Source organism: the organism of the source record quoted next, unplaced genomic scaffold (genome assembly GCF_019419815.1).
Source record: "Pyrus x bretschneideri cultivar Hongxiangsu unplaced genomic scaffold, Pyrus_bretschneideri_v1 Contig7, whole genome shotgun sequence".
Classification (NCBI taxonomy): Eukaryota; Viridiplantae; Streptophyta; class Magnoliopsida; order Rosales; family Rosaceae; genus Pyrus; species Pyrus x bretschneideri.
This window is the reverse complement of record NW_025999809.1, coordinates 1,405,878-1,430,191: the sequence shown is the minus strand read 5'-3', so window position 1 is coordinate 1,430,191 and position 24,314 is coordinate 1,405,878. Positions and strand designations below refer to the sequence as shown.

At 38.3% G+C, this 24,314-nt stretch overlaps 3 protein-coding genes and 1 pseudogene across 8 annotated transcripts; 2 read left to right on the top strand and 2 right to left on the bottom strand.

Moving 5' to 3' along the window:
- Window positions 1–2,554: 2,554 nt before the first annotated feature.
- LOC103932582 (probable hexosyltransferase MUCI70) lies at window positions 2,555–6,533 on the top strand. 5 transcript variants are annotated; one of them, XM_009342211.3, is made up of 9 exons: window positions 2,555–2,748; window positions 2,857–2,885; window positions 3,142–3,248; window positions 3,409–3,585; window positions 4,210–4,287; window positions 4,376–4,575; window positions 4,886–5,301; window positions 5,389–5,573; window positions 5,750–6,533. In XM_009342211.3, exons 3-9 carry the CDS (start codon window positions 3,167–3,169, stop codon window positions 6,166–6,168), a joined length of 1,557 nt encoding a protein of 518 aa, XP_009340486.2. In that variant the 5' UTR covers window positions 2,555–2,748; window positions 2,857–2,885; window positions 3,142–3,166; the 3' UTR covers window positions 6,169–6,533. The 5 variants fall into 5 exon arrangements, with proteins under 5 accessions (XP_009340486.2, XP_018499335.2, XP_048430126.1 ...); XM_018643819.2 differs by having other exon boundaries at window positions 2,857–2,889; XM_048574169.1 differs by having other exon boundaries at window positions 2,857–2,972.
- A 375-nt stretch (window positions 6,534–6,908) lies between these two features.
- On the bottom strand, window positions 6,909–12,228 carry LOC103932581 (V-type proton ATPase subunit B2). Of its 2 annotated transcripts, none has more exons than XM_009342209.3 (15): window positions 12,084–12,228; window positions 11,322–11,386; window positions 11,011–11,066; window positions 10,804–10,902; window positions 10,523–10,582; window positions 10,285–10,396; window positions 9,983–10,197; window positions 9,337–9,465; window positions 9,079–9,216; window positions 8,721–8,871; window positions 8,547–8,629; window positions 8,030–8,077; window positions 7,882–7,935; window positions 7,707–7,790; window positions 6,909–7,605 (listed from the first exon to the last, which is right to left on the bottom strand). In XM_009342209.3, exons 2-15 carry the CDS (start codon window positions 11,377–11,379, stop codon window positions 7,420–7,422), a joined length of 1,473 nt encoding a protein of 490 aa, XP_009340484.1. In that variant the 5' UTR covers window positions 11,380–11,386; window positions 12,084–12,228; the 3' UTR covers window positions 6,909–7,419. The 2 variants fall into 2 exon arrangements, with proteins under 2 accessions (XP_009340484.1, XP_009340485.1); XM_009342210.3 differs by having other exon boundaries at window positions 12,088–12,169.
- A 4,057-nt stretch (window positions 12,229–16,285) lies between these two features.
- Window positions 16,286–18,406, top strand: LOC103932580 (protein CHAPERONE-LIKE PROTEIN OF POR1, chloroplastic). Its single transcript, XM_009342208.2, is given in 4 exon segments — window positions 16,286–16,755; window positions 17,324–17,443; window positions 17,445–17,685; window positions 18,090–18,406. Coding segments are annotated over 4 exon segments (867 nt in total). The 5' UTR covers window positions 16,286–16,425; the 3' UTR covers window positions 18,266–18,406.
- Window positions 18,407–19,225: 819 nt separating this feature from the next.
- On the bottom strand, window positions 19,226–23,469 carry LOC108865971 (annotated as a pseudogene).
- Window positions 23,470–24,314: the final 845 nt, after the last annotated feature.

Below are 24,314 nucleotides of genomic sequence, written 5' to 3'. Positions count from 1 at the left end.
AAAATAAACAAATTTAAGACTCGATTAGCATTGATTTTCATTGGTGCGGAACTAATCTTCTCATTAGGGGTTTGTCGGGGATTCAACCCTAAACACGTTATGCCCTCAACGGACCAGACAAGTGTTAGTTATACCTTAATGGGCTTACAAACCTCTATTTCGCAGAGCACCCAAGAATTCCACAATCATCAGGCCTTGAAGCCCATCTTGCCGCCAAATGGCCTTAACACGGTAGTCCTTGATATACAATCAGTCTGCCTATTAGTTTTTGCGCTTAACGAAAACCACTAAACTATACTTGAGACGTTTGTGTTGGGGAGCATCATTTGCAACGACCTTGCAAAATGCTCCCACATCGATGTTGCAGAAAAGATATCACTCTACTCCAAGGTTCAACAAACCTAAATGCCAGGGTCTACTCCTTGTGAGCCTATAAATAGCCAAGCCTCATTCTTGTTTCAGTGAATTTCTTTCTAGCCACAGTTATACAAACTTAGAATTCTCTCCTAACTTAGGTATCAGTGGTGCTTTGGCAAACACTATATCGGTGTTAGTCATAACTTCATTTGTCTCTTTGATTTTGTCTTGCAGGTTTCTTGTCAATTCAATCTCTACGAAAATTTGCACAAACAAATTGGTGCTTTCATTAAGAGTTTGTTTGGACCAAGAAATGCCTCTAACTACTGTTTAGAATGGAAAAGGAGGCACAAGCGTTTCAAAAGGGTATGTGTTCCTCTTCTAAATGAAAAGCAACCTTGTAATTCTAGGCCTAATATGCCTTCCACGTTGAGCACGTTTTCTTCTTCGTTCTTCATTTTGTCACTCTTGGATCTCTAGCAACCTCATCATGTTATAAAATTGGTGATTGATCTCTCTTTTTTAAAATCTGTGGATTGAGATGAAAAAAGAGGATATAGGTGACTGGTGTGAGTAGATGGGGTGGGTTAGAGGGTTTTTGTGGAAACATCTAATGAAATTAAAAAATCAAATAAGAACATATGGCCTGACGTGAATGTTTGAAAATTTTATCGAGAATTTGAGTAGAGATTTTATTGGACAATGACACATGACAGGCCAAGAGTAGTTAAGATCTCTTTGAAAATCTTAGGTGCGTGGAGAATAAGACCAACAAGGCATTAAAAAATTAAAAAATATATGGTTCCTCAACTTTAACTCAATTGGAGCAATGATTCATCAACTAAAAATCCATGACAATTGGTCTCTTAACTCATCAAGACGTGCAGTTATGGTCATTTGTTTCAACTCCGTTAGAACTTTCATCAAAATGAGTCATGTGTTACGCATGTGAGACTGAATCAAGGGGCAAATATGAAAAATCAAATGACAAAAATTGTAGCAATAATCCCTCAATTTTAACCCAGTTGTAGAAATGGTCATTTCACCATCACTCATTTTGACGGAGTTGATGAAAAAGACCATAGTTGCACATTTTGATGAGTGAAGGGATCAGTAGTCATGAATTTTTAGTTGAGAGACCATTGCTTCAATTGGGTTGAAATTAAGAGGTCATTGCTACAATTTTCGCTATTGCCTATGGTAAAATGGGTGGAGTTGCACAAAGACCAAAACTTTTTCAGTGTGAATAATAACAAAAATGGTTAAAGTGCTCTTAAAGAGTGTCATCGACGTAGTTTGAGGTTGTTTTGGTTTATATTCTTGCTTTTAATCTTAGATGTGCATGGAATCCTAAGTTTCATAAAAGGCCAAATCAACTAATTACTCAAAAAACCACCTTCAAGTAAAGGAGAAAATTTTCATTGTGTTGGAACACAAGTCGATACATAAAATGTTATAATACAATTGGTTAAATTTTTTTTTTTGGTGTACTGAGCCATTTTGCTAGGTGCAGTTAAAATTTTACTCTCCTCTCCTACTCACACCATGTTTGGATGAAAAAAATAAACAAGAAATTTGACAAAAATCAAAATTTATAAATTGACTGGACCAATTTTCTTGTTTGGATTCATAAATCTAGAAGTTTAGAATTTTTGTATAGAAAAAAAAACTTGAAATTTGGGACGTCCAATTTATATTCTATGTAAATATGTATCATTTCTAAATTTTTATTAGTCAAAGTTTAAAAATAAGAAATTTCGTTTTCAAAGTTCATTATTATTTAAAATTACATTAATGAAACCTTATTTGTCAACTAAAAGAGAATGAAAAGATATTTTTGTCTTCTACCACAAAATAAAAAAAGGTAAGGATAGTAACATAATTTCAATAAACAAAATTTTGCTTTTTTTTTAAAGCTCACATACATGTAAGTTTATCATCTCTAATTAAAAAAAAAAAAAAAAAACCTCTCTCCCTCTCTCTTCAGTTCCTAGTTCTCTCTCACTCTCTTCCTCTCTCCTTCAATTTTAACAACCAAAGGAAAAATTTCACACTTTATATGTGAGCATATACTATTTTAGATTAACCAAATAAGAAAATTCACAAATTATAAAAAAAGAAAAAGAAAGAAAAAAAGAGTTTTTTCTATTTCTGTAAATTCCTTAATAAACATAAATTTCCTGGTCCGAAACAGTGTCACTTTTCTGGATGAATTCAATCCAAGTGAGTTTTTAAATTTCGGCTCTTTCCTGATTAGGATACCCAGAAGAAAAAAAGGAGCTTTCTTTACGGTAAAACCAGAAAAAGGAGCTTGCTTTCACGCTCAGGTGGCATCTGCGGCTGAGATTTGATCTGGGTTGTGAAGTTTCAAGCTTTTGGCTCCAATCCCTTGTAATTTGTTAACCTTTAGATTCTGTAAAGTTTGAGTAAGTTTATATTTACCACCCAAATTGCGGTTCTTTCTTATTTTTACAAATCCTGAAGCTTCTTTTACTGCAGAGAGGCTCCAACCACACCATCCTCAATTTGTAAGTCAGTTTTCACAACCCAATATTTCGTTTTTCAGTTTTTCACAAACCAAACTTGAATTGCAGCCGATAAACTTGATCAATTTCGTGAGTACCCCAGATCTGGAATTCGCTTGGATTCGATTTGTGTTCACCAATTTATTTGCAATATGTTTGTTAATCTTAATTCGTGTTTTGAGGGTTTCTGGGAAGATAGTGTTTGATTGTGGTTGTTACTTTGGATATAAAACGTAGTAATGTATGCATTGTGCTGCAGTTATGAGAAGTTGTAGTGGTTGATTATGGATAAAGAGAGTCCGCGGTCTGTTTCTTTTCGCACACATCGTAGAGGCGAAAGGAGTAATTTAAACCAGCATAGTAAAGGTAATCCAAGCCTATTGTCGCCTCATTGTGAATTGTATCATGTTAAATATTGAGGCTAAAGATATTGATGTGGGTTTTTGGTGTAGCATTGATTTTCGTATCGATGAAATAGATATTTTGTTTGGCACGAAAAATGTGAATAAGTTGTTTGGTGGTGCAGATGTTGAAGAGGGATTCCCTCTGGGAAGGGTGACGCAGGATTATCCCATGAAGATTGTTTGGAAGAAGGGCTTTATTCGATTGGTTCTTGTAGGTGGCATTTTGTGGATGCTACTAATTCTCCTCGCGTCATTATTTCATGTTTGGTCCTGCCAGTCTTCTATCTCTTTCTTCTCAGGTATCGTAATTTTTGTTATGGAACTATGCATGAAGTTCCTTGGGTTCTTTGTTTGAGTTCATGCTTTATAACTACAGAGCCTTACATGTTTTTTGTTGCTGTTTGGCTCAGCCCTGATGCCCCATTTTTGAAGTAGGCTAGTTGATTGGTGCATCTTGTTCCAAAAAATGAAAAGTCCTGTGTTTAAATTTACTGTTTTTGGTATTCATATACATCTTATCGATACCGAACAGTGGATTTTAGGTATTCTTTGCCTACCATAGGTGATAAAACATTTTTAGTATGATTTTTTTAATTAAAACTTAATTTTGTGAGTCAGGGATAACATATTTTAGTAAGCCTGTAAAGGTCTGGCTTGAAATACACGAACAAATGCTGAAAGTATCGTTATTGTTGGTTTAAACTTTCCTGCAGTATGAGGGGTCGTAGTTGTCAACTTGTGAGTATCAAATAGTTCCTGATGTAGTATGGAATTCTTGTCAATATTTATTAGTACAACTTGCAATAGGTACTAAATACAATTTTATAATATTGTTAGCGCATGCTTGGTAAATAAGGTGTCTGTTATTTAATTTGAGGTAAACAGATACATGTTCTTAGTAGTTTGATCCACTTGAATTGCAGCTATGTGTAACAAAGAGAGCAAGGTCTTCTCCATGTTAGACTCCCTTGGGTTTGTACCAAAAGGACAATTGCAACACCGTAAGAACACTAAAATATATTTTCATTGAATTATCGATAACTTATTTAGTTTTATTTAATAATGTTGTTTTGTTTTCATCTCAAATAGGCTGTCCGATTCCTGTTGTCAGTGATCCTGATAAGATAAAAATTCCAAAAGGAAGAACTCCCAATGAAATTGTCAAAAACTTAACCTACGTTTTAGATGATGAGATTTTGCCTGACGGAACTCAGTCGTCCCCACTATTCGGAGGACATCAAAATTGGGCACAGAGAGATGAGAGTTTTAGACTAAAATCTGACATGAAGGTAAGGGCAAACATCAATACTCTGTTATCTTCAGTCAAAGCATGTTCTTTAATTATTTGTTTTCGTATCAGAAGTAAAGGAGTAATGGGGCCCGACTTCCTTAGCACCTTCTTATAAATAAACTATGGTTTACAACATGTTTAGAGTATGTTAAAATAATTGAAAATAATGGTGGTGGATATGGAGAACATTGTCCGCTTAATGTTGTGTTTCCCTTTCCTATGTATAGAACTGTTCTTATTCTGTCTGTTTAAGGGGTGTTACTTTTTCCATTCTCCATTGTGAGTTGGTTAATGTTTATATCCTGCAGTTGCACTGTGGTTTTATTCGAAACAGTGGTGCTGAAATGGCTCCTGCAGACATCAAATATGCCAAAAAATGTAGGTTTGTGGTTGCATCAGGCATTTTTGATGGTTATGATGTACCCCATCAACCTTCAAATTTAAGTCCTCGTTCTAAGAAGCTCTTCTGCTTTCTCATGGTGGTTGATGAAACATCTCTTGAATTTATCAAGGGAAATGTGACAGTCAGAGAGGATAATGATGGGGGAAAATGGGTTGGTATCTGGCGTCTTGTTTTGTTGAAGCATCCGCCTTACGATGAGCCAAGAAGGAACGGGAAGGTCCCCAAGATATTAACCCACCGCTTGTTCCCTAATGCCCAGTACAGCATTTGGATCGATGGTAAAATGGAGCTCATGGTTGATCCATTGCAAATTTTAGAAAGGTAATAAATCGACTTTTATCTTTCTCATTCTACACGTTTGTTTGTGCACATATAGCTATAATCAAGGAAACTAAATTTGATGTGCAGATATTTATGGCGTGGGAAGCATACATTTGCCATTTCTCAGCACAAGCACCACCACAGTATATACGAGGAGGCTGATGCAAACAAGCGGAGGAAGCGATATGCTCGACCTCTTATTGATCTACACATGAAAATTTATCGTTATGAGGGTTTGGAGTCATGGGATCCAACCAAGAAAACCGTTAGTGGTAAGAAGGAACACCATAGATTTTTTGAGTTCTGTAATTTGTTAGTTCTGTTTATTTGTTTCTCCTCTGCTTCAAGTTACAGGCACATGCCAACAAAGTTAATGCCTAATATTATCGACATATATATTGGTACAACACTATTTGTTAAAAATATTGATGGAAACTATTGTATGCAGATGTACCAGAGGGTGCCATTATCGTACGGGAACATACTGCGATGAGTAATTTATTTAGCTGCTTGTGGTTCAATGAAGTCCACCTCTTCACACCAAGAGACCAACTGAGTTTTGGTTATGTTGTGTACCGGTTAGGGGGGTTGTTTAAGTTCTTTATGTTTCCGAATTGTGAGTACAATTCCCTGTTTGTGTTGCATCCACACATAAGGGAGCATTCTTCTCGTATAGAGTGGGTAACAAGTTGGAATCAGCTCAAGGGGAATGGATCTATTTCAAATAAGGGTAAAGATTGGGACCAAGCCAGTGCGAAAAATGGTTTGGTAGAGAGTAGGGGAGGCTTAGGCTTGTGGACTCCTTACCCTGCAAATCTTGATTCAGTGGTCCTACCCCCGGTAGCAAGAACATCAAAAGCTGGCTGAGGGGTCAATTGGATCCATTTTGTCTTGTGCACTTATTTTTAGGAGCTCTTCCTGGTTCTATTTTTTCTGTCATCCTAGAAGAGACACGAACAGTATATAGCAAGCAGAGGAAGTGGAAGAAGAATAGCGGTGTCGGTCTTCTAAATTTCTGGAACGTATAGAGATGATTAACAAGGAAATGTGCAGCAACCTTTTCGGTACCACTAAGACTCATACTGGAAGTACAATGTGTACTCATTCGATACCATTGGTTTAAGTTCCGATGGTAGAAACGGAAGGAGAAAACAGATTAGGAGTATATTTATATTGTTTTATTTTGTATGAGAAATTAAAAAAAAAATGCAAGATTGATTCGTTATGGTGTATCTGAAGTGAGTTCGTATCTGAGCATCTACCAATTTTTGCCTTGTTCCCTTTGTTTTCTTGTCTTGGAAGGCATTAGTCTTGCACCAGTGGAGAAAATGTAACTCCCATACTACCCAGGTTCTCGTCTTTTGTAGTACTGTTATAATTGCTCTGCGTAACGGCTTCTGCTTACAAGCACTTTTGCTAGAATTTTCTTTTTCTCTAAGTAAGGCAATAACATCGTAACTCTCTAATTTACGGGGTTTTGAACTAGGGTCTAAGGAGGCATACACACGCCTGCCAACTAGCCTAACATATGCGACGAAACTTTGTTCTAATGGGGAAGAAGACCAACAACCTTGTATTGATTTGGTGAGATCTTAACAAAGGTGCAATGAATACAAAAACTCTCATTTTATTTCAGATATAATTGAACCAAACCTGAGCATGTTCGCATGTCAAAATACACAAGACAGACATAAAAGTCCGAAGAAAATATTAAATAGAAAGCCAAAAATGACAGATTACAAAATAAATAACGGTCCCGAAACAACGCAAATATATACTACTGCAAGTGTAAGGGTCTTTAGATCCTAGATGGCCCAGACTGTCCCTGAAACTTTCGCTTCGGGAGAGAAGAAGCATAATCAAACCACAACTGGGTGACAAGCTAACAAATGAGACGCGAAAATACAAAGCGCTACATGATCTCCAAACGTCCTCATTTAAAGAATTATGGACTAGTCGAGAACTTTTAGGGACTCGAACAGACCGCAACCTTTATTACGCATGCCGGTAAAGAAGAGATGCAACCTAGGCAGGCAGAGAATCAATAAACGAATTGCAGAGCTCATTGATGGCTAAATAGGCTGAAGAACTTCGACAAACGAGGATATATGAACTCCATCAATTAGCTGCGTCTCTGCTGTAGAACAGGTCAAGGGTCTTTGCAGGTATACGGTGGAGAAGCTCACGAGGGAAGATCCGCAGCAATGTCCATGCCAAATCAAGGGACTGGAAGATGTTACGGGTGTCATAAGCTCCTTGGGACACAAACTTCTTCTCAAATTTGTCCAAAAACTCCAGGTATAGCTGTGTTTCAATCAAGCGAAAAAATCACATCAATTTCTTCCATTAGGCTGCTTGTTAATAAACAGAAGCACTCTTAATAAGAAAAAGGAAAGGTAAGAGACCAGGTCCTCTGAAGAAAGTGCTTCTTCTCCAACCACAGCTTTCATTGCCTGGACATCTTTCCCAATAGCATAATTTGCATATAACTGAAAGTTAAACAATGCACAAGTGGGAAACATTGGATGATGTTACGTGAAGACAGATTCAAAAGATACTACAATGGAATCCCAAACAAACCTGATTTGATACATCAGAATGATCCCGGCGAGTCATCCCTTCACCAATAGCACTCTGCAATTATAGCCAGCAATTTTACTTAAACCCCCATCACTCTAGTAGGATGAAAACCCCCTCTCAATCTTTAGAGTTGAAAGTATCATGTTACCTTCATCAGACGAGACAATGATGGGAGGACATTGATTGGTGGGTATATCTGCACAGGTTAAAGAACTTGATGGTTATTTTCAATTCATTTATAAACTCCACATATCTGATCGTTACCACTTCTTTGCACGTTGTCCAAACATAGAGATCCAACTTTCTAAACGCATTATTAACTACCTTGATTTAGCATCAAGTTAAATCGGAGTTTTTTTATTAATGGATTGATACAGCAACCACAACCAAGAATTTCATCAAATTAAACATTGATGAAAGAAGTCCAAAGGCCATGGAGAGACAAAGACAAACAATTAAAACCATGGTAACTTCCCTTAAATTAAACCATGCCGCATGTTGTATTGTGTTTTGCATGCTGAATGCATGGACATGGTAGTGTCTATGTTACCATGGCCATAAGCAGATACTCAGACCTTCTTGTTTATTAAGTTAATACCGTAACAGACCCATCCTAAGATCATGACACTGAATAATCCAATGACACATGATAGAAGTTTAGTTACCTGTCTGTTGTGGAGCTGCCTGTCAATGTATATCTGTCCCTCGGTAATATATCCCGTAAGATCAGGAGTGGGGTGGGTAATATCTGGCCAGACAAAGAAATCGAAGATTGTGTTAAGAAATATCATTTGGATGCACGATATGCGAGACCATCAATGTGTGACAACAAGCATTACCATCATTTGGCATAGTTAGAATCGGAATTTGTGTAATAGAGCCTTTTCGCCCTTCAATTCGTCCAGCACGCTCATAGATTTGTGCCAGATCAGTATACATGTACCCGGGGTATCCACGCCTTCCAGGCACTTCCTCTCGGGCAGCGGATACCTGCAGTAGCAATACAGTAGTTTTTGTTATGGAAATTATGCTGAAAAGTAGTATAACAAGGCAACAATGTTTTTCAAGTTCATATAACATTGAAGTCCTATTAAGTTTCTGCACATCTTAGATATCTGCAAACAATCACAATAAGAAAGAAGATGAAATTGAGGCATGTAATTTGTGAATTCATAATTAGAAACATTTTCACATTACCTCACGAAGAGCATCAGCATAAGAACTCATATCTGTGAGAATGACAAGAACGTGCTTCCCACATTCATATGCCAAATATTCTGCAGTAGTAAGAGCAATACGAGGAGTAATAATACGTTCAATTGTAGGGTCATTTGCCTGTAGAAGAAATAGTAAAAAACACACTTAGGGCAAATAGAAATCTCACAAGATATTTGAAAAGGAAATAAATCCACAAAACATTTATGAAATGCTCCACATGTTCACTTCAAAATATACCAGATTCAGAAAAAGGGTCACTCTCTCCATTGAGCCATTTTCCTCAAAATCCCGTTTAAAGAACTGCGCAGTCTCCATATTTACTCCCATAGCTGCAAACACAATGGCAAAGTTGTCGTCTTCTATGTCCTGTAATTTCACAATATAGGTTAGTCACCTGAATGCTAGAAGTATATCAAGAAGGCATTACTAATACACGACAAATCAAGCACCTATCCATGTACAAATAATCCATTAACTTCAAACACAAAAGGAACCTATTACTCTTACTTATTTTCTCACTGTTGCTTTGTTTTGTTTGCAATTACTTTTTACAAATTTCTATGAAAATACGAAACCTAAAAACACAAAGAGGCCAAATCAAAACTTCCAGTGAAGGATTCAAACTAGTTCGAGCAAGCTGAGCAGGCTCTTCCCTAGTACTTACTCATTTAACTAGGAATTCCCATGTGCTAGCATCATCAAGATTACTATCTTATCAAATGATTAAATGTAAATGAATTTCATTTTGAAATCAAAGAGATTTTGCCATAACATTTTGGCAATTTGCAAAATAATGTTGCACAAGCATTTAAGACTGTCGGACATGAAAATAGTAGATATATGTGAGCTCTGCAGGTTAACAAATATTTAGTCTAAAGTGTACCCCAGCATCAAGAAGACTTTCAGATTTCTCCAACCGCTTGACCAAACCAGCCTGGCGACATATCTGAGCAGCTATTTCATTATGAGGAAGACCAGCAGCAGAGAAAAGTGGGATTTTTTGTCCTCTAGCAATGGAGTTCATGACATCAATTGTAGAAATTCCAGTCTGAATCATTTCTTCAGGATATGTTCTCTCACTAGGATTAATAGAACTCCCTGGAAATGGCATACAATAGATTGACACACATGCTAATGCAATGAAACATGGAGCAGAACTTATTATCATTGAAACAAATAACGCACCAGATATGTCTAGGTAAGCCTCAGGCAAGATAGGGGGGCCATTATCAATGGGCTTCCCAGAGCCATTAAAGATTCGCCCAAGCATGTCCAGTGAGACTGGAGTTTTCAAAACCTGACAAATATGCAAGGGGAAGAGTCAAAACAGCATAACTGGTTCTTTGTGTTCACGTCAGAAAATATATGTTATTCTTGATTCCGGAATACAACGAATGAAGAATATAATTAAAAGGTTTAATACCTCTCCTGTAAATTGCACAGTAGTGTACTTGTTGTCAATTCCAGATGTTCCTTCGAAAACCTGGGCAGCAAATAAATCGATTATGTACACGGTAAAAATAATAAGCACATTCCAGAAAACTTAATGATGCTATTATTCAGAAAGGTTAAGACAATCATAACAACTGCTGTCCCAGAAGATGCACACAGAGCCCCAAGACTACAAATTCTCAAAATTATGCACCTATGCAAGAACACAGCAAAACCACAAGAAACCAACAAACAATGCTACACAGCAGTCACCTGAACAATAGCTTTCTCTCCATCAACTTCCAGGACTTGACCGCGTCTAGTTGTTCCATCTCCCAAACGAATATTAACAATCTCCTGAAACTTAGGTCCCTGGGGCAGTTTAAGAGAATATATTAGTTTTGGGTTCTGAAGAGGATAAGAATCCTCATTGAGAAAGCTTAACAACATTTTAAATGAGAAAGAGAGCAGATAACCTACCTTAACTTTTTCAAGGATAACCAGAGGTCCGGCCACACCAGACACAGTTCTGTACTCTGCAATGTCAATGTAAGGGGAAAAATGTCACTTGACACTATTAATGTAACACTCCATAAAACAATCATTGCAATGCTAACACTTTCTAGCAGGACATATTTGAAGAGTTTGACATTGACTAATTGATTCTCATATTGATTCCATTACGACTAATGAGTTATGACAGAAAACTGCATGCACACTATAGCTATTACCTCACCAATTTACTTCACCGTCCACCACAAAAATATGAAATGAACCAGTCCAAGACTTACCCATTCCAACCTCTAGGTTTCCCTCGTCCATGTCGTGATTGTTTTGTGAAACAGCCATTTGCAAGCTTCATGCAAAAAAAGAAATTATCACAATTACAGACAAAAACCAGTAGAAGTCATCCAAATCAACTACGAATTCTGAAACCAATCTGTAAGATGACAACTAATACCACTTCTTGAGGCTAAATTTCCAATTAATCCAATCAAATGAGTGAAGATTTAGATCATCGCAATACAATTGTGCTTAATTATCATCAAGTGGCACGCAGATTAATGAGAACATAAATTGTCCAACAATCATACTTTTCAAAGTCTTTTACTTTCTGTTTGGCCACTGGGAAAATAAATGTAACAATAGGAAAAAAAAAAAAAAGCAGAAAAACAGAATAAATCACTGAATTACATTAATTAAACTTGTCTAAATACTTAACACAGTTCAGTTAACAACGATAACTATAATCTTTGACATTCCGCTCTTCTTCATTGCCTTCAATTTCCTCGGCAACGAAACAAGTCTCAAGTTGGATTCAAACAAATCAAAACTAAAGATAAAAAAAAAAAAAAAAACAAATCCAATTGCTGATTCCAATACTTGGTTAAAATTAACCAAATTTGGATCTGCAACAACAATTCGATGGACGCGGACTTCAATCACGTGAAGTTCGCGCCCTCTGCAGTCGACGATCAGATGGTTAAAATCAAATTGAATCAAGGAAACTGCGATCAAGCGGCTGAGAATTGCGTAGGGATCTGAAAGCATACCTACTTTTCGATCTGTTGCGCCCGGAGCCAAGCGGAAGAAAGAGAGAGGAGCAGAAAGGAAGAGGAGGAAGACGAATAAAAAAGAGTGAGATCTAAATATCTGATTGACTAAAAAAATAAATAAATTAGATAATCAATGACACAGAAATAGTTACGAAAATTAATTACGAATGACAATGGATAAATTAATATCTTCATAAACCACGTTGCAATTGATAATTGTTTTCTTTTAGAAAATTGTTATTGGTATTTAAAAATTTTTATTTTGCACTTCAAATTTTCTATAAGAGCATTTTCACATCTCTATAAATCATCTATGGGATAGTGGATTTGTTACTCTCCCCTTCCCCAAAGGCACCTCTAGCCCTCTCAATCTATTGGGGTCTGGTGGAGGCCCGTTCCTCAGCCAAGCAATTAACCATTGCCCAGCCTTTAAGCCATGTGATGCAATGCTAACGTCATTAGCAATTTTTGGGTTATGCTCTTTTATCGAAGCAAACGTCCGATCGAGTAACTCCTGCACATAATCTTCGACCACCGCAAGTGCCGGGGTTTTCTCGGAATCATCATCGAAAACATCTCACCTGGCTTGTCACCCTTGTCTTAAAAAGTTTTGGTCTTTTGACACCGAGATTTCGGTTTTAGATTGGAGTGAGCTTTGAGGTCGGGTTCTGAATCGAATTTTCTCGAAGAAGCATGGCAAGGAATAAAGAAGAAGAAGAAAGGGATCCACTTCAGTCAAGTCCTCGTTACAGAACTTGAGAAGTAATCGGATTCAACAAACTTTAGAATTATGTTCATTCACAGACTTAAAGTCTTGGAAGGGCAGATGCTGCCAGTCATATCTTGCTTTAGGCAAGAAGATGTCCTTTTGGTGATCGAAACAATTAGCCAAATCGACCCAAGTGTTCGTGGATCTTCCTCAGCAAGGTACTTGGTTTGCAGTGCATTATGAATATGCCTTCGGATGAAGATCATGGCAGTGGCTTTCTCAGCTTCGCCACCGGGTTATCCGTCGCAACTTTAATAGCTGGGTGCAAATTCTTTGTGGTGAGGTGAAGCTTTACATCTTGGACCCACTTGAGGTAGTTTCTTCCAGAGACCTCTAAAGCAGTGAAGTCGAGTATGTTCAAATTCGACATGTCCCTATCACAAAATAAATGGACAAGAATGTGGTTAGTGTCATGGGGACAAATCAATCCATTCACATAGCAGTAGAATATTCAGGTTATAATAGACATTTATTGGTTTAAAGTTACATGAAAAAGCTTCGGGTTTTCAAAAGTGATGTTTTAAGAAAAACTTCAAGTTTTCAAACAAGGCATGTTTCAAAAAACTTCGGGTTTCGAAAGAATTATGAACTTCAGGTTCATATGTTACTGCAGACAAACACAAATATATACGCAAAAATATGCAAATAGGTCTTCGTGGCCTATGATTATAATTGAATTAATTATTTGGACTTTAAGCCAAAATTAAAGGTTGGAAGAAAAATTATAAACCCAAAGTACCTAAAAAAAATAGGTGCTTATAATTCGGGGCCCCAAATAGTGGGGCAAAGCCCATGAATGGGTTGAGTGAGCTGGTGCCATGAGGTCGAGGGCCAAAATTGGGGCGGGGTAGGCATGGGCCTAATTGTAGGTAGGTCGAGCATCATAGAAAAATAGGCTGCAGGTGCAAGCCCAAAAAAAAATCCCAAACATGCTCAGATTTGGTGCTACACGGACACGGATGCACCAGCACATGGGCTGGGATCTAGTGCGATGCGGTTCATGGAATCTATAACAGCCACGCGGGTTGGGTTCCACTGGCGGGACACGGGAACATTGTGGCTAAGAAAGCCGGTGTTGGGCCGATAAGAGCTCCAAAGCCTAAAGGGCTGGTGCTCACTTAGAACAAGCCAAGTCTATGTGAGCTTAGGTTTCTAACCAAACACCCCAGCCAAGTTGGGTGATCTCATTGAAGAAGAAGACTAGCGCCATTACTCTAGATGTTGTGTCGTGGCACAAAAATCACGACGAAAGGCTGTGGGTTCGACGGCGACCCATAAAGGTGAACAGAGAGTGAAAATCTCTCAACATTTTAGCAACCCTAGAAAAATTAAATCAAAATTTCGAAAAATCTGATGAGATTCGAACGAATATTGGTCAAACGACGTCAAGGATGAACTGCAGATCGTCAGGACAGTGACCTATGGGCAAAGCTTGGTTGCAGGCCAGCCTGTGATAGTGGGGATGCCATGGAAGGCGTCGGATTTTTTGGGTTTCAAACCTGAAGTCCGTCACTCTGACTTGTGGTCTCGTGGCTCGGGGATAGCTCGGCGGCGTGGCTTAGAGTCGCTGCACGTTGGGTTTTCACCAAACCCTATTTTCAATTTTTAATTCAATTCCAGATTATAATTTAATATAATTCAATGCATGAACATATATTTGATGGGATTCATGGCAATATCAATTCACATAATTCAATAATTATGAATATAATGCATACACAATTTATGTAGAATCTAAAATACAAAAACCGTAAAGTTGGGTCATGCATTATGGTGAATGTTCATGCTATTAGATATGCAAAAATATCAAGATAAAAACCGTTGTTTTGGAAAAACCTAATTGCATGATGATATCAATGAACTGGTTTGATTCAGAAAACTTCCACATCAGATTCTTAAGCACAACTGTAGGAGCGTGCTGATAACGTGTTGTGGTTTATTTTATCTGACAAGGGAAAGAGGGAGGCCTGGTAGCAGAAAAAGTAGGGAGAGAGATGTGTTTGTAGGGTTGTGTACATGGTGTGTTATTCCCATACACAATGCCTTTATTTATAGTAATAAGAGAGGGAATAATCCTTCTCCTCCAAGGAATACAAGTCCTAATAGGGAAGAATAACTAGTATCAAATCTAGTCTAGGATTTACACAATCACATTTTAAGGAGGAAGAGGGTTAGGTGTTCTTCACGGACTACTCTTTCTTCTCTACTTTGTCATCTTAACTTGCACCCATGGCTACTAATTAACATATTTTGCTACTAAAGGAAGTTCGAGGGACTGTTAGTGGAAACATGACAATAGAGGTGTGGTGCTTTGGTATTTTAGGAATAATAGTGGGTGGGGAAATAGAATTTTAATTTTTTTAAACTTTTTAATAGCAGATAGGATTATAATGTGGGTAGAGAAATAAGACAATGGGTGGATTTAGCAGCACTCTAGCATAATTAGGGCTGTAAATTGGCTCGAAAATGTTCAAGCTTGCACCGGGTTCGGCTCGTGAAAAAACCAAGCCAAGCCTAATTCGACTCGATTAAGAAACAAGCTAAGCTTGAACACTATTATGTTTAGCTTGTAAGCTTGTGAGCAACTCAATTTTTTTTTGCAAAACAACTCGAGGTAGGCTTGAGCTTGGCTCGATCATTCAAGCTCGATACCCAATAGTATGTATGAAAGAAATACATATACTCAACTCTTGGTCGATACGTATGTGCTGGCTCAAAGTCCAACTAATTCAATTAACAAAATAAAATAAAATAAAAACAACCAAAATGGGATACATTTTTACCCATATTAAAAGGATAGTTTAGTAGGGTTTTTTTCTTTCTTCAGTACAAATAGTAAAATAGGAGTTCCAGTTGCGGCACAAAAAAAGGTAACACATACGACCATTGTATCTTAAAATCTTCAAGAGGGAATTAACGACTCTACAAGTGTGAAGATTTAACAATAATATTACTGAACATTCAACTGTTTTATTTCACAACTATTAATTTTCACACTACAACCAAAACAATTTTTTTTTAAAAAGCAAAATAATACCAAACTAGCTCTTAGTCTCATTGAATTCCATCTATAAAAAAACTAAATTATGTTTTCTATTATAAGGCATTGTGTTTGAAAATTTTGTCTAGCATTTTTATATTTTATGTATTTTGTTTAAATACAATGAAATTAATTCATTATAAGAAATAGTTCGAAAAAGTTTAAGCCCAATATTGGGCTCGAAATCAAGCTCGAAATTTTAAGCTCCACCCTAGCTCAGGTCATATAAAAAGCAAGATAAGCCTAGCTTGAGCTTGAAAAAAAAATTAAACTAACTAAACATGAGCATAATAACAGTCGATTTGGCTCAGCTTGTTTTCAGTATTTAGTTATTGTTGATCGTGCTAATACGATGATTTGTCCATCAACGGTCCACAATTATTGATGACCCACTCCACGGCAAAGACTCAGTCCATTGCTACACAACTCCCCAAAACCTGAAACGAAATCGATTTTTTACTTTACATTGCCCCCATATCGCCACGCGCGCTTCTTTCGCACCAAATCCAGCCTCACATTTCTTCGAACACATGGCAGTCACTCTCTCCGTCCGGCCCCACCGCCTCTGCGCCGGCTCCTCCTTCCCCCGCCCGCCCGTCCGCCTCCCCTGCCCGGCCGGAATCGGAAAGCCCCCCATGCAATTTGTGCCTTGGAGGGGCTCCATCGTCCCCTCCCGCCACACATTAACCTGGGCCGCCACGGCTGGCTCCAGGGCCGATGACAACGCGCCGTTCGAGATGTCGGTCGAGAACGCCCTCAAGCTTCTCGGCGTCTCAGACGGCGCGTCGTTCGATGAAATTCTTCGCGCCAAGAACTCGATTGTCGCGGCTTGTAAGGATGACCAGGAGGCGATTGCACAGGTTATTGCATCTCCTCATTTTCCATTCGAATTCGTACAAGTTTTCGACTTTCTGAAATTTATGCCAATCTCGTTTTGATATTTTTTCTGGGTTTTGTACGAACAAATGTGGGTTGAAGTTGAACTAATTAATTTTTGAAAAATAGCAGAGATTTGAATGTTTAAGGGTCCTTTTTTTATGTTGAGTCTGTTGAAATCTGTATAGTTTAGCTCTAGTTCATGTAAATTTGTTTATTTAAATAATTATTTTCTAATTAATATATTATTTTGACTGTTTATGATTTGTGCAGTTAATAAATTCATCTGTTTTACTCATTGGTCAAAGAACTATTTGATTTTAGGACCACAAATTTGCAAAAGACTCAACTTATTTCTTGCAAGCTACGAATGATAGGTGTTTTTTTTTTTTTTTGGGTAATTTTGTATGATAGGTTTGTAGATTCACAAGACTTTATTATGGTGGTTTCTACTTTTGGTTTGGAATTTTATTATGGTGGTTTCTACTTTTGGTTTGGAATTTTGTAATATCATGATTATGATTTCCTTATCACTAATGATTATTAGTTTAGGTTGAGGCGGCATACGACATGTTGCTTATGAGAAGCTTAACTCAGCGACGGGCGGGGAAAGTTGTGAATAGCAGTGTTCGTTATGCTGATGTAAAGCCAGTGAGTGCTTCTGGGATTGGCATCAGTACGTCAGTGGCTGCAGGCTACTGTGAAGAATCCACCCATTGCAGTGGAAACGCCCTCGACGAGTGATCTGGGCGTACAAGTTGGTGTTTATGGAGCTTTGATGGCCTTAACTTATGTCAATGGAGCTTCCGGTTATTCTTCGGGGCCGTATGGAGGGGCTGATGTTCCTGGACTGATCCTGGCTGGTAGCTTTGGAGCTTCCTTGTACTTCATGACCAAAAAGAATATTAAGTTAGGTATGGAGTTTTCTTATGTACAAACATTTCTTTATTGTCACTTATTAGATGTTCGTAGGGTATTAATTTCTATGTCATAAATCCTCTGTTCGTTTTTTTGTCTTAACGTTTAGCATAATTTTGTCAATCATGAATGAGAGTCATGATTTGTCTAGTTAGATTGGTTATCTACCTCCACCTTTAATAACAGTTTATCCATTTGTCCTTAACCACTATATAAGAAAATGGTTGACAAGTATTGATTGGTTAATAAAAGGGTATGTCTAACCTGAAATTTTCCGCATCTGCTATGTGGACAAGTGCATTTATTTAATGCAGTTCAGGTTCCATAGATTCTTGGTTTGTTTTTCTAAATCTGATATTAGGCATTAAGCTTCGGAGTAATTTTCCGTTCATCTTTGTAGGGAAAGCGACTATCATAACAGTAGGGGGGCTTGTTGCTGGTGCTGTGGTGGGTTCAGCAGTAGAGAATTTTCTGCAAGTAGACATTGTTCCGTTTCTTGGTATCCACTCTCCTGCTGCCGTAGTAAGCGAATTTATAATTTTTTTGCAATTAGTGGTCTCCTTATATTTAAAGTAAAGGAACATTGTATCTATGACTTGAATGGTGAAATCTGTAATTATTCATTGGCAAGATCATATCGAGCTCTACTTAGGATGTGTACCACTGCATGTTGTACAAAACTAACAATAGAAAGTAGTGAAACTTCTCGTTCACTCATTCACCCTTTCTCTCTCTTCCTCTGTTTCACCTTCGTCTTTTCCTTGTTCTACTGTGGATTCTGGAGTTTGTTTATAACTTTATAACTTCAAATTCTCCGTCCAAAGTCATTCATTCGCTGCCGTGAGTTAGAGATTAAAAGGACGGTGATGGAAGCCAAGTGTGTTGATTGTTGTTAGATCTTTGAGCTTGACGTCTTTGGCCAGCAGAGAAAGTCGTGGCTGAACCAAAAACATGGTGGAGTAGGATGGTGGGACAAGTTCTGATTTATTGGCTTTTAGGGGGTAGGAAAGTTTGTTTATTGAGTTGGGTTATTCTATAAGTGAAGGGAAATGATAAACACACATTTTTAAACTTTCACGCACCATGTTTAATGTTGTTCGTTGTTTGCATTTGATTTATTCAATTTGATGGCTAAATATGGGTGTGAAAATCGTCACCCTAAATGACTCGTGTTTGCATAATTGTGGAAATGTTAACCATGTGTTGGAAATCCTATCCATGAATAGGACCGGGAAGATTTTTGAGTGGCAAGAGGAGCATGAAGAGATCACAAAGCTTTTCATCTTTAATGGTTTGAGTTGTGTTATGGTCGTTCGCCTTGATGATTTCTGATCATTGATGCATGTAGGATCCTCAAAATCCGATTGCACTTAAGTTTCTGTACTCTGCAACTATCCGAGAGTAGGAACTGTGCATTTTTTATGTTCTGAGAAGTCAGACGACCATGAAAATTTGGAGAAAAATCTGTTCATTTGGAAGGAAAGACGTCTACCATGAGAGTTGCTACATCACCACCACCCCCATAAACTTAATAATTGAATCAACATACTAGAAATTCGTCACTACTTGCTACAACATCATCACAATAATTGTGTCTCAGCGAGCTGCTTTGATACAATATATGTACACAAATACAATTCCACAAATCCCCAATTCTCAAACGACCCATGTCACCTGCTGCCATTTTCATCATCCTTGGTGTCAGCCTTCTATATACGCCGGGTTCCCAGCTTTATCTGCATTTTCGCTGCAGGTCACGAGATCGCTGTACAGTTTTTGTGAAGCCCTGGAAAACTCCGCTAAGGACTCGAAAACTGAACAAAACCCATTCTGGATTCCGATTAATGTGACCCTTTGAGTTTCCTGCACATAGTTTTGGTGTTTTTCCCTCTCCATGTCCACCTTTCTTCTGAACATGTCTATCTGCTCCTTTCTCTCTGTCAAGGACTCGGTCTTATGTTCAATATCTGTCTCACATTTCTGTTCCGCGAGCTTTGGCTCGAGAAACCTGCTCTCTGTCTTCTGGAATGCACGAATTCTTCGGTCGAGCTCTTTGGCTAGGCTGTCAACTTTCCGTTTTTGTTTCTGCTTCTTCCCCTTGCTGATTCAACAGAGCCCTCACGTCCTTTGTAAAGCTTCTCAAGGCAATGGTCACCAAAGTATCCGGTAATTTTTCCATGGAAGATAACCAATCATGGCAGATCATGAGCAACGGGGGGCCATTAACCCCATACGAAGCAGCTGTACTCCTGCTACTGGAGTATAATTCCTCCTCAGGGACCACAAACTTAATTAGCCAACCATGGAGAGTTTCAACATATGCCTTTTGTGCAGCGACGTACTCCTTAAAGCACGCATACCAATTCTGAAGCTCGACGAGAAGCTGAAGCGTAGCACGTATGTGAGAGTTGTTGCTGAACTTTCCATACACAGAGTCAGCAAAAGATTTCACCTCGAAAAGGATCTTGTGTTGGGTTTCATGAGATTCCAACATAATTTTCCAGGTGCGCATTAAGCTGCACAAGATACAAGGAAAACGTAAACTGATGAAACCCGCAACGAAAACTAATTTGGACGACTGCTTTAAGTTCAATCTGTTAAACTTTCATACCCTTTCAACAACTCAACAATTTGAGGCTGCAGTTCTTCATCTCTCAGAATCTGGATTCTCTTGGAGATTGACTCGGCACTCCGAATTGCTATTAAGATCCTGGCGTATAAATCCTTTACTGCAGCTCGAGTTTTGTCAATGGTCTCGTTGTCTCCTATGTCATGGTGTTTAAGTCGCGAGCATTTTTTCTCATAAAGTTTCCGTGTCATATCTCCGGACTAGAGGCAAGCAAATGTTAAGTAATCAGACCACATTAGTAAAACAAGGAACTAGTTCACTCGTGGAGACGGTGCGAAAATAGCTTACCTTAACTTGTTCATAGAGCTTCTTTTCCCAGGCATATAGCCTTTCTAGAGTAAGTGAATGACTTCCTGAATCCATTCCACCATAATCATCGAAAAGATCATTCTTAAATTCCGTCCATGTTGACGAACCCTTAGATCTCGATGCCACAAGACTCTTACATGACGAAAGCTTAGACGATGAAGTCGAGTTATGCCATGTTATAGCTTCAATTAGCTTTGTTGAGTTCTCTGCATTAAAATAGGATATAGAAACGAAGTAAGAGACTCATGAATAGCAACAGATAGAGCACATGAAGGACTAAGGAAACACATCATATATGGAGTCATTATTGCCACATAAACCGAGTGTTTATTAGGTGAACATTGTTTAACTCCTTTACGTGGAAAGTGTCATTCTTCTATACATGTAAATCACAGTTTGGCACGTGATGTAACTCTTCAAAATCACAAAAGAAAAGCTTTTACACACATGTCAAACTATGATTTGTCTACAAGGACTAATGACACTTATCGTTAAAGAACCAAGTTTTTTCCTCCCCTAATATGACAAAGAAGTACATGTGCAAGTAGTGGCGTAGTCAGGATTTTAAAATAATTGGGTCGTAATATAAACCAAAAAGCTTCATTGGGCCATTTCGTCGTGCACTTAGTAAGTACCCACTAATTCTTGTCAACACATGCCGAAAGTTTATGACAACATATGTCGACAACTACTATTACTTGTAGAGGCTTGTCGAGGATGGATACAAGATACTATGGAGTAATGTTAGAAGAAATATTTCATACATCAAGAGAGAAAAGGAATACAATATGATAGAAGAAAATAGGAGGAAGAGGAGGTTATAATTTAGTCTGGCTTAACTATTTATAGGAGTCAAATACAATATACAAACAAATATAGATGGGGTTTTTGAAGTTATTAGGGTCCATGACAACCAATGACCCCATGCTGGCTCCGCCCTGTATGCAAGAATATTCCAACTTTGTGAGAAAAAGAAATGATGTTGAGGTCCATAACCCAAATCGTTGGTTAGTCTGCAGCAATTTGGGAGTAAGGTTTTGGACATTTAAGACAATACTCATCCGGACGAGAGCCCAAAAAACTGCCGGATGGCTATTTTGGAACTCCATAACAGCTCCCTTCACATAATATACAACATTTTTTTCAACATTTCAAACTAACTTATTAGCAACCAGATTGTGGTTAGAAGCAGGACACACACAAACACAAGAATACAAAAGAAATCACAAAAGGATCAAGAACCTAAAAATAAAAAATAAAAAAACAAATTAATTATGCAACAGAAGGAAATAAATATTAAAATTTCAAGTTTTGAATATATAAAAAAAAAAAAAAAAAAAACCCACCTTTAATTTCCTCCAAACCGGACTGCATTTGCAATTTATTAGCATCAAGCATCCTGGACACGTCCTTTGCAGAATCAGAAGCCCTAGAAAAAAGGTCCACAATGTCCTTCAATGCTTCCAACAGCTCCCTCCCTTCAGCTGGTGTATCAATCACAGCAAGCCCCTTTTGCTCCCCCTCCCTCACATTATCTCCCTCGTCAACCACCTTCACCACCTCAGCTCCGCCGTCATGCTGCTCTATGCCGCCGTTATCTTCCACCACCACTGATTTGTTTTCTACCTGCTCTCCAACTCTCTGACTCTCCTCTTCTTCCTCTTCTAGCTCGGGTATCCCTTCCTCCTCCCTCACCACCCTCAGATCCTCGTCGGAGCTCCGCCTGTACCCGCTTATAACCTCCGGCCTCACGGCCGTCAAACGGGTTGAAGAAATCCCACCCAAAATCTCTCTGTGGTGACGGCATTGCTGGTGGCATTTGCATATAAAAGTACCCACATCCATGTTCTCTCTCTTCTGTTTTCTGCACCTCTTCTTCTCTCTCCTCCTCAGAGGAGTCTGAGGACGTTGAAGAACCACATGAGTGACAAGCAATGGACTCATGGGTCGACTCAGACGGCCTATGCTGAAGGAACATTGGGTTGGTTATTACATTTTCAGTGATCGGAAGCGGAGCCATCACCTCCGCCTCCGCCGCCGGAGGAGAGTGGGGTGAAAATGTGATGAGGTAAGGTTTAGGAGGGGAGGAGTAGCCTGCAACAAAGAAGTCCACGGCGGCAGCCACCGCAAACAAAGCATGGCTGTACTTACAATGCGCCTCCGCAAGAGCGTACCTTTTCTCCACCGCCAGCTTCAGCTGCCGCTTTCTCTCCCTACAAATTGCCACAACTCCACCTCCTTCCTCCAGCTTGGAGGCAACACATCCCCCCATCTCTCTCTTGCTAAAGTTTGAGCCCTTCTGCTTTTGGAAGTAAAAAATTGGGGTAAAAGTGAGAAAGGTGATTTTTTGGAGGAATATGTGGCTTCTTTTAAATAAAAAGGAGGTGGGTTCTTGACAAAAATGACAATGTGCTTCTCTGAATTTCTATGTAAAAATTGTAGCTTTAGGAGAAATGTAAGAACATTAGGAATCCAGTTCTCTGAGAGCAGAAGTCCAGTTCATTTCCTAGCACAGAAAACAGAGAGAGGGAGAGAGAGAGAGAGAGAGAGAGAGAGGAGATGGGGCAGCAGAGCAGAGGAGACAGGAGAGTGTGTTGTTATACTTATTTTTGTGGTTTTGGGAAGGAAATATTTAATTTTTCTGCTAAAAAGGACCGTTGAACAGAGTGGTGTTTGTGGTTTCTAGGAGAGATTTTTATTTCCTCTATTTCCCTTAACCAGGTAACCTTGACCAACTTACGAGTTGCTGAACATGTATGCACGGAGAGAGAGTAAAGGCCAGGCGGAACCCTAGCAGGAGGGAAAGTAGGGGCTCGAGAAAGAGAGAGAGAAAGATGGAGCCAGAGAGAGAGAGCTAGTGTTTTATTTTAGGTACGTTGTGTAGAGAAATTTTTAATTATGATAGGCATACGATAATAGATCATGTATTTTTATGTAAATGGTTGAAAATTTATTTTTTAAGTTATTAACATTTTAACAGACATATCCCATCATTTATATAGTGAGACGTGATGTACCATTCTGTGTATCGATCACACTAAAAAATCTCTCTGTTGTGTTTGGTAATTTTAGATATCCTTTGATGTGAGAATTACTTGACACTCAAATTAAACCCTCGTTTGACAATTGTAGTAGAATGGATAAGTGAGGGATCGTTCTAGACCGGGGATTAGGAGGGCTTGCTAAAACCTTCTAAATTGACTTAAAAACATAAAGACTAAATTAAAACAGATTTAAGACACTTGGGAACAAGGAAATAAAAAAAAAAAGGGTTTTAGTTTTGTCGAAGTTGAAATAAACAAACAAAATGCAAAAATGGACAGATTGTAAACAAGTGTTGTGAAACAAGATGGTTGGTGAATTAGCTAGAGGTTCTTTCTCCACACATGATATTTATGCATATGAATCAATTTCCAGTTATTCCTTCATTGAATTATGAACGACAATGCCCCAAATTAACCGTGACATCACTAGTTAACCCTCAGATTTTCCTTATATTATTGGATTGGATGGCATCATTCGACAACCCAAAACATTCTCAAAAGTTCCCTACATGTCATCATAATAGAGATACAATCGAAGATCATTAAGAATAATGAAAACCATAAGCATTGACAAAACATTTGCAACTATGACATCATGTTACTCATGCTAAAAATTAAACTTAACGCGATCGTGACAAGCGAC